At 31.6% G+C, this 10,437-nt stretch overlaps 1 protein-coding gene across 1 annotated transcript; it reads right to left on the reverse strand.

The window, feature by feature from the left end:
* Positions 1 to 1,123: 1,123 nt before the first annotated feature.
* LOC148614316 (BLOC-1-related complex subunit 5-like) lies at positions 1,124 to 10,432 on the reverse strand. The gene is made up of 4 exons (XM_088588407.1): positions 10,284 to 10,432; positions 5,549 to 5,701; positions 4,645 to 4,985; positions 1,124 to 2,934 (listed from the first exon to the last, which is right to left on the reverse strand). The coding sequence occupies exons 2-4, from the start codon at positions 5,664 to 5,666 to the stop codon at positions 2,704 to 2,706; spliced, it is 690 nt and encodes a 229-aa protein (XP_088444533.1). The 5' UTR covers positions 5,667 to 5,701; positions 10,284 to 10,432; the 3' UTR covers positions 1,124 to 2,703.
* Between the last annotated feature and the right edge of the window lie 5 nt (positions 10,433 to 10,437).

Genomic DNA, 10,437 nt, shown 5'->3' on the forward strand with positions numbered 1-10,437 from the left:
TCTAATAAAAAATCAATATCGAACCTAAAATTAAAAAAGTTTTTTTTAGGCACGGTCCAAATTTGTACCCTTGCAACCCTAAAGCGTTTAAAGATAAGTATTTTCTATTAAAAAAAATTCTTTATTTTATATGAATTCCAAAAGGAACATTTTGGCAAAAAGTTTTCCACCTTTATTCCCCATATTTTCAACGGGAAACACGTCTGTGCACAATTTCACGGTTTACGGTTGAGTACATATGATGTCTGCGAAAAAAAAAATAATGAATACGTATGCATACACTCAAATTTTGGACTGTATACTACCTTTGCCCACAGTGTAAAATATTCAGATTTTCAAATACATGTAACAGGAACGTCGATGGGGCATAAAAATCTCAAAAATCTATAGGGCCTTCCGCCATGTCCCTAGTTACAACCTGTTAAAATTTAAAAAAAAAATCTAAGTTTTACTCAAGTTATAGTCATAAACGAAAGTAACGAATGCCAACAACGACAAGGTGATACAACTATAAAACTGAAAAATAATGGGGTTGTATAAAAAAAACTTGGCATGTCCTAGACGGACAACTTTTAAAATTCAATGCTGAAGAGCATGTAATAGTGCTTCAATAATTAAGTAGCACTCAAGCTAAGAATAATGAAAAATGTGATACATTGTTGGAAAGCCTACATATTTTTATTTTTGTTGTTTTGTTTCAAATGTTATAGTTAACAGAAATTATCATGTGGTTTTTCATATAACATGTATTCTTAGGAGATAAAAATCATCTAGAATGTATTGTAGAATTCAAAATGAAGGGAGATAACCCTGTAAAGGAAACTAAAATGCAATAGAAACTGTTGGATTTTCAATGTTGATTATCTCCTAAGGACAAACAGATTGAAATAAATGATTATACATTTCATTATATAGGCCTATAAAGCAACTTAATAACAAAATTTAAAGTGTGTAGCCTTTTTTGGGGTGTATCACATTTTACAGAATTTGCATGATTGTTACTAAGACTGCTACTTAAAAGATATAAGCACTTGCTTCAACTATTGTCAGTTGGTGGTTTTATTTGTAATTGCATAGTTTTTAAACATAGTACATTTCTACAATGTAGTAAACGACTACTTCATATTGTACAATCTTTTATTTTTATTTCAATATTTAAACATTTAATCAAATAATGTACTATATAACAACAAAGAGGTAATTGAAATAAGATATAACACTTAATACCTCAATGTGTTACTGTGTCTGACCTTGCCCATTTATTTTTTATTCTAAGATGTCCTGGATTTTTTTTTCAAACCAGATCCTGAATTTTCTTTTACAATTTGCATCCTGCCTTTTTATTTTCCTAATAGTTCATCCTGGTTTTTTTTTTTACCATACATCATCTTCCTGCATCTTTATTTCAGATTTGATCCTAGCCCCCTACCAATAAAAATCAAATGATTGCTCCCTTATTAGCTAATTTTCCCAAATCTCTCTGTTAAAAATGGTATAACTTGCTAAGAGTGTTAGTACAAAGTACATGATGGATTCTGATGAATGACCTACTAATATAAATAAAACTATATATCATTGTAGTTAAAGACATACATAATTACTATCACAAAAAAATAATATATAATTTGAAAAAAAAAATCCGATAAATTGGCAGAATTGCTAATGCTATTTTGACAAATAACCTTTGAAGAATAATGAAATCATGATTAAGTAGACACTAGAAAGACAGACAGACAGATTCATACTTGGCTGGTCATGAAAAGTGATAGCCAAAAGTGCCAGGCATGTGTGACACATGACTATCATATGAATAAAGTGTGGTATGATTAATAAGACACATTTGTGTATTAAATCATATGAATCAATCCTCTCATACTTATTGTAGGTGGCACTTTTGGCTGTGTAGATGTCAAGTTGCAATTATCTTGCATACATACTTTAAGGATGCCTGGTTATTTGTTTATCACTGGTAATAGAGGCTATTCATTAATTAAGTAGCACCCTATTTAAGAATCATGCAAAATGTGATTCATGGGTGAAAAGCCTACATATATTTTTTTTTATTGTTTGTTTAAATTGCTATAGTAAACAGAAATTAACATAAGTTTTTTCATATAACCCTTGTTCTTAGGAGATAAAATTTATATAGAATGCACTGTAGATTTCAAAATTAAGGGAGATAACTCTCTAAATAACACTCAAATACAATGGAATCTACTGGATATTCAGTGTTGATCATCTCCTAAGAGCAGACAGATTGGAATGCGTAATTACACATTTCATAATATAGACCCATAAGACAACTTGATTACAAAATAAAAATATGTAGCCTTTTTTTGTGGTGTACCACATTTTTCAGATTTTGCATGATTCTTACAAAGACTGCTAATTAAAAAAATCAATTTTAAGTTGGTATAATTGAAACAGGGATGGTTGTATGTTTAAGAAGGTGTCCAATTGGGAATTTATCACATAATCAAAGCTTTATGTGAAAATTTACAGGTTTTTAAGAAATATCTTTGGAAATTCATCTTACAACACTACATGCATCTAATTACATGTAGCTTAGACAACAAAGAAGCATGAAGAATTAATGGTTTTACTGCCTTTTCACATTATTTTGTCCTCTTTACTTCTTATTTTCCCAATCTATACAAGTAATTTGTTCAAATTTTGAGGTCTTAGCACTTTCACAACATGATCTCATTTTGAACTAGTACTAGAAGAGGAAATATCAAATGGTTCCAGTCTATCACTTAGGGGAAGTAACTCATTTAAACTTTCCATTTTGGGAATTAAGTTGTCCATTGAATTTTTTATTTTATTCAAAGTTGTGACAGTCTCCGATACCCTTTGAAACTGTTCAGCATACTTATGGAATTTCTTCTGTTTCTCATTCATCAAATTCAGTAACATATGCATTGCACAATCAATCTAAAAAAAAAACAAGTATAATGTGATTAAGTCTCATCATTTAGGCAATTCTTCATTAAAATAATACACTATATATTACTTGATACAAAATATAAATGTACAAATGAATATGCTTCAAACAGAAAAATTTTAAGTAACCTGTGTGGCCAAAGTGTTGATAAATACATTTGGATTCCATTCCTCAATGGACAGAATAATTCATCTTAAGAATTTTCACAACAAGCATATGATTGGTCAGTTTATAATGTATTCATGTTAACCCTCAAATGGATTACCTACAAGCAGCCATTAAGGCAAAGCAACATGGAAATAGGTAAAAATGGTTTTGAGTTCTTGCAAGGAGTTAAATATAGGAGAAGTCAGATCTCGTAAATTATCGCAATATCTCGCATGGCAAGATTTCAGTATACTAGCCACAGCTACTTGTTGCCTATACAGTCAAAATTCGGTCATTTAAAACGTTGATATCACAAAAACAGGGGAAGCTACAGCTATAAACATCCTTATATACACCCTCAGACCATTTTTATCAATTTAAAACAATTTTTATGATGATCGTTTGGGTTTTGAAGAAGGAGTTAGAAATTTAATTTAGGAGGGAATGCCTTTTCTCGAGAGCGTGACTCTGGCCGCCATTTTTTTATATCAATAGTTGGTCAAATAAAAACGTTGATATCATGCAAGAACGGGAGGCTACAGGTACAAAATTTCTTATATACACCCTTGGACCATTTCTGATCAATTTGAAATAAATTTTATGATGATAGATCAGGTTTTGTAAAAGGAGTTTAAATTTCAAATGAGGAGGGTAATTGCCCTCAAAGGTGGGGCTACGAAGTCAGGGCTCAAAACATAGGCTTGTGTAAACGTTGATATCACAAATGCAAGGGAAGTTATGACTGTAAAACTCCTTGTATACACCCTCATACGATTTCTGATCAATTTTTAACAAATTTTATGATGATTGATCGGGATTGGAAAAAGGAGTTTGAATTTTTAATAAGGAGGGAAGTATGCCTTCGAAGGTGGGACCAGGTTAAAAATCTGATAAGAAATTAAGGTCTTGAATATTGAGGTATTGATCAAAACAAAACATTGAAAAAGTCTGTAGGCAACTTACTGTGGGATATTTTAATTTGTTTTTCAAACCATATGGGTCAGAAAACCTACATTTATCATACCATGTAAAACTGCGCGAGATTCCAATCCTTGCTATATATAAATCCTTGGTTCCTGCCAAAAAATTTGAAATACCTCTATTTTTATAAAAGTCCCATAAGAATGGAAATTTATAAAAAATCAAAAAGGCTGCTTACATCAAAAGAAAAAAAAACAGTTCTTTTAAGGCAAAAATAAAAAATATCCTAGATTCTAATCCCCTCCAAACCCAATTTTTTCATCCTCCCCAAAAAATTTCATTCTGATTTTTTCCCCAGTTTAGATCAATATCTTTCAAACTGACAGCATTTTTTATAAGAAATAAAAAATAAAATTTGCCTGCCCACCCCTAATTTTGAAGGCCTAAGTTTCATCAACATTAGTTGAATTTTGGAGTATAAGGAAGTGTGAATGAAGGATAGATGGAAGGACAAGCAATAGTATACCATAATATACTGTATGTCTCATCTAGAAAGAAAGGCATATGAAAATTAACTTAAAGTTAATCATAGGTGGTAATAAATGGAGCATGTTTATTAAACAGTTTCATACCTCTTTGATTCTGACACAAAGAGCATTCTGGTCAAATGAAACAGCTTCCGACAACTGTTTCAAATGCTCCTGGTATCTCAGGCACAGATCCAGCAATTTTTGATGGTCCATCTTATCCAACATATCTCCATCTCTTGCACTAATTGGAACATTCAATGACCCCCTCATTATGGGGTAAAATACTGGAATAGTGTTCAATTTAGTCAACTCAGGATCTGGGTCCTTTATGTACTGTGTTCCATCTTTGACAACAACTATATCATGTTTGGGCTGTTTAACTGCGTCTTTTTCTTCTTTTATTTTGTTTTTATTTTGTATCCTTGGTGATTGCCTTGGGGAATCTAAAAAAAAAAATCCACACTAGAAAAATGTGAATGATCACAAATAGCTTCGAATTATTAACTTTATAAAATAAAAAAGGCCCATATCTTACATTGTGAATAAATCTTATTGACTCCTAAATGGGAAACGCAATATACAACAAGACCAAACAAGACTATTATTTAAACTCTAAATATAATTAGAATAGATATGGTGAATATGTCAAAGAGACAACAACCTCACTGTAAGGAAAAATATCAGCTCAAGGCCACCCATGGGTCTTAAATAAATGATGAGGAAATCCTTAAACCACAGGGCAGACTGCAGACGGCCCCAAAGCAGTCTACAGGTACAGCAAAATAATAGCCTTATATACTCCAGCAACATAAAAGTAAACTTGAAGTGAAAACAAATCAAGACAAACAGAAGCCAGAAATTCCTGACTTGGTCAGGTGCAAAAAATGTGGTGATCACAACCCTTCCAGCATTGTGGTAGAATTTGAAAAGCTTGTTGAACTGTTCTGAAAACCAAAAATCATGTTAAGAATAGACACACACTCAAATCACTCTTTACTCTACATGCCTCCATTTATTGGTTTGCTGATTGAAAATGATGTGTAAGGTATCTCTTCATCTCTCTGTGACTTCAAACTACTTCCTGGGGCTCCAGCAGGTAACTGTGTGCTTTGATCTGAACCCATAGTGCTTTTGACAATCAGTTATTCCATAACTCTAGCTGGTAAAAAAGGAGAAAACATTTTTTTTTTCAATAACACATGAATACTAAGCAGCAGAATGTATTAATATTTTATTACCCAATCAAAGGGTTCATCACAAGCATACTATGAATATGAATAAAATATACGCATGTATACATACAATTTGCAATATTAATATCAGTGGTATTTTTGTACTTATCTTGAAAACTACTACATACATGTACATGTACACGTACCAATAAACTGGAATAAATTTCATAACGGCCTGCCATAGATTCCAAGAATATGCATGCCTGTTTTACAAGTCACAAGTGTTTATCTTCCCACAACCCACATTTGAGCTTTATTTCCTCCTTGGGATGCTTAAAACCTTCCCACATTCCACACTGGAGCTTTCTTTCCTCCTTGGGGTGCCTTAAAACTTTCCCACAACCCACATTTCAGCTTTGTTTCCAGCTTGGGGTGCCTTAAAACCTTCCCACATTCCACACTGGAGCTTTCTTTCCTCCTTGGGGTGCCTTAAAACCTTCCCACAACCCACATTTCAGCTTTGTTTCCTCCTTGGTGTGCCTTAAAACCTTCCCACAACCCACATTTGAGCTTTATTTCCTCCTTGGGGTGCCTTAAAACCTTCCCACAACCAACATTTCAGCTTTATTTCCTCCTTGGAGTGCCTTAAAACCTTCGCACAACCCATATTTGAGCTTTGTTTTCTCCTTGGGGTGCCTTAAAACCTTCCCACAACCTACACTTGAGCTTTATTTCCTCCTTGGGGTGCCTTAAAACCGTCCCACAACCCACATTTCAGCTTTGTTTCCTCCTTGGGGTGCCTTAAAACCTTCCCACAACCCACATTTGAGCTTTATTTCCTCCTTGGGGTGCCTTAAAACCTTCCCACAACCAACATTTGAGCTTTATTTCCTCCATGGGGTGCCTTAAAACCTTCCCACAACCCACATTTCAGCTTTGTTTCCTCCTTGGGGTGCCTTAAAACCTTCCCACAACCCACATTTGAGCTTTATTTCCTCCTTGGGGTGCCTTAAAACCTTCCCACAACCAACATTTGAGCTTTATTTCCTCCTTGGGGTGCCTTAAAACTCCAACTTTGATAGATGTTTTATGCATTATATAGCTGCCATTCAGAATTTTAATCGAAGTTTTTTTTATCCTTGTGAAAATTGTAGCATGGATAAATTTAGATGATAACATGATATAAAATAAAACTATAATCATACATTTGCATTTCCCATATTATTTAGTACGTTTTCTCCTAATATGTATAAACTGAATATCAATCAATTACCAAATTTCTCATGTAAAAACTGTTTTCGATAGTTATACAGTATCTTCACACACATTTACAATTTTTGTTCTGTTTCACCCTTTTCTCTATTTTTTTTTAAACATGTTCACAATTTGCAATCACATTCAAAAGTATTTCAACAGAGTATTATCCAACAATGTAATTATACTCAAATGGAAGTAATTTCAGCTTAAGAAAATAAATTCCTTGATCAATATATTAAGATTTTCAAAACTAGATCCTCATTGTCAATTTGAATTTTCCTGCCAATTCTACTTGGTTAAAACACTGCTCTTCACTTCCTATTCATTTATCATAAAATATTGATGATAGGATGATATTTGTATTAAATGGATCATGATTAGCACGTTGATATTACTGCAAGAGTTTTATTCCATAAAAGCTAATTTATTACTTAACATCCAAAAGGGAGTCCCTCAAACATCAGTTTATTTGAAGGCTAGATCTTAATTTTATTTGTAGAAATAATAGAGTATTACCGAGATGAATAATTGCCAGAAACATAATTACAGGTTACTAAAGATGTATTGAATGATATGAAGGCATCCCATTTAGACTATACATGTATTTTTGTGTAGTGTTCAGAAATACTAGAGAAGTCCCAGGCATGAACCAGCACCAACATACGTATTTTGATAAATCATACACCAAAAAAAACCCCACCCGAAGACTTCTTGAAGATGAACAAGTACACATCCATGATCTAAAATGTGCATTCTTTCATGAAATATCTGTTGAAAAAATTATTGTTACAATTTCCACTTCTTTGTTTTATTTATTTATTTATTTTTTTTTAAATATTTTATAGTTTTAACACGATAATATTTTGTTATGCAAACTCTCCCACATACAATAGTTAAAATGTGGGAGATCTCCCACATATCCATTCTCTGAGGTTAATGGTTACGAATAAGAGTATGACACATATTTTTTCCTGTAGAACATATGACTGTAAGGACAGAATAAAATGTCCTAAATAAATGAAACGTTTATCAAATCTCATTGCCAATTACCATGACTTTATTAAAATATCCAATGCAAACCTGGAAATTGACATAAAATAAATCAGGTTTTACAAGTACATGCATTTTACATTTATCACAGGAACTTTAAATTTTATCAACAAGTTCTGTATAAAATTCTAAAATACATGAGTTAACTTTAAAAGAATCCTGCAAAGTATCCAAAGCTCCTTCTAAAAGAGGACAGAGTCCTCATATAATGGTAATCAATACAAGTTTAACCTTTGACCTATGAAGCACTGATTAGTCCGACAAGAAGTTAACCTGTAATACCAAGTTAGGATCTTTGCTATGTTTATATGTTTATAGCTCATATCTTAAAAGTTTTGTTAAATTATGAAGGAAAATAAACCCTTGTGGATGTAAAAAAAATCTGTATAAGCCATATAAAAATATCAATGACATTCAACTTCGTCTTCTATGGCAAGCTGTTGTGAAGTTTATGATCACAGGCCAATACCATGTTGTGTCAACATAGACTATGGAAGAAAATATATGAAGGAGGACCTCTTGACAAGGTATCATCTAAGACTTGTAACAGTTTACCATCCAGTATGCAAAATGAACAGTTATTTGAATGCTTTAAGAAACAGTTAGACTAATCTGTTTTTAGTGGCATATTAATGACATTCCTTCATGCTTTAATAACAGAAACTTTTTTAAAAGTATTAAACTCCACTAGGTATTTATATATTTTGAACACTATTATTCTAATGGTATTTTGGAATTTTACCGGTATTTTTATATCTACAGTCTTTTAATCATTTAATTCTCAATTCATACTGAATTTCTTATGGTCTAGATTTTTAATGTTCTAAACAATTAGCTCTACATGTATTGATTATCAAAATCATTCTTTTCTTTCATCATTTTTATATCATAATTTAATACTTGTTTTAACATTTTTTGAATATAATTTTCTAATCTATGTCTGAACTTTTAATTTTAAAATAAGATTTTTTTCAGTAGGTCTTAATACTATACCTGCCAACATTCTGGATTTTGACCATTTGTCCCAAACCCTGTTTTTGTCTAAATAACCTATAAAATGCCAAATTCATACCCCTCAATTAATGTTTCACTCTCATTGATTGGAAGAGTCATAAATCTGACAAATAGTGTTAATACATGTAGCTGTCTAAACAGGTTAGGGTAAGTTTTATGACAGGGAAACAATCTCTGATGAGCAATCAGCTGATCAGGGTTGTCAATGATGATTGGCAATTAGAAAATGACTCCTAGTTGGATCTACCACTATTTTATGAACAGCCAATAATTATTTAAAGATTAATTTCTACTCCACAATTAGTTTGAAAAATACTGTCATTTAAACAGGTAAAAAATTATTAAATATTATCATTTTTACATATAGTATTTGTATGCATATGTGCAAATGTATTGTTTAGTATACATGTATTTAATATAATTTTTAATGTAAAGCGCTTTGAGTAATGTATAAATATTGGTGCTATATAAAAGTTGTACATTGTGTATAATATAATGTATTCCCCATTCATTGACATTAATAAATATTTGATTACAAGTGATTTGTGATTTAATTTCTATGCCAAAATAACCTCAATTACATGGTGCACACTAAATAACCTGCATAGCAACTTATTTTTAAGTGTGCATCAGGGGTATTGAGGTTATTTTAAATAGACAGAAAAATTATAACATTCCTAACAATTAGTTTTAGTATCAAAATTCAATGAGTTAATCAGTCAAAAAGGTTGATGTTACAATTAAATTACAAAATTTGATCTATGAGATCAATTCACTATATAAATAAATGATTTTATAACATGTTAATAAACAAGTATTAAAATTTCAATAATCGTTCGAGTAACTAATATCAAAATTGATTATTAACTTATTGATTAATATTTGTTGACATGATAATTCATTTATTGATATCAATATTATTTATTTAGGTGTGAACAAATATGTCATATTTACTGATATTAATGTATAGCATTTACACCTGCATCAGCCATCACATTAGAAAACCATATAAGTTTAAAGATTTCAACCTCCTATGTGTACAGTATACTACATACAGAACCAGTTTGCCTGGATTCAATAAATGGCTTAAAGCACAGGCACTAGTTTCATACAAAAAAAATGTACACCTCCCCTCCACTTTACAGAAGGTAGGGGTATATTGAAACATTGAAGTGCCTATCTGCAGCTTAATGCTACGTTATACTAGTAAAATAAATCTTATTTTCTCATACTATAATCTGGACTCACACAAAATAAGACTCCTTTTTTGCTATTTTGTCAAAGAATATAAAACCATGGGCTATGTAGTCTTTAAAACTTCGGGAACGGTGTCAGTGACATCGTCTGTCCTCGATGTTTACTTCTCTGAATAAAGAAAAGTCCCGAGACGTATGAAAAGGTC

This window comes from Perna viridis, chromosome 6, assembly GCF_037379345.1.
Source record: "Perna viridis isolate PV_CMFRI_1.1 ecotype Kerala chromosome 6, ASM3737934v1, whole genome shotgun sequence".
NCBI classification, from domain to species: Eukaryota; Metazoa; Mollusca; class Bivalvia; order Mytilida; family Mytilidae; genus Perna; species Perna viridis.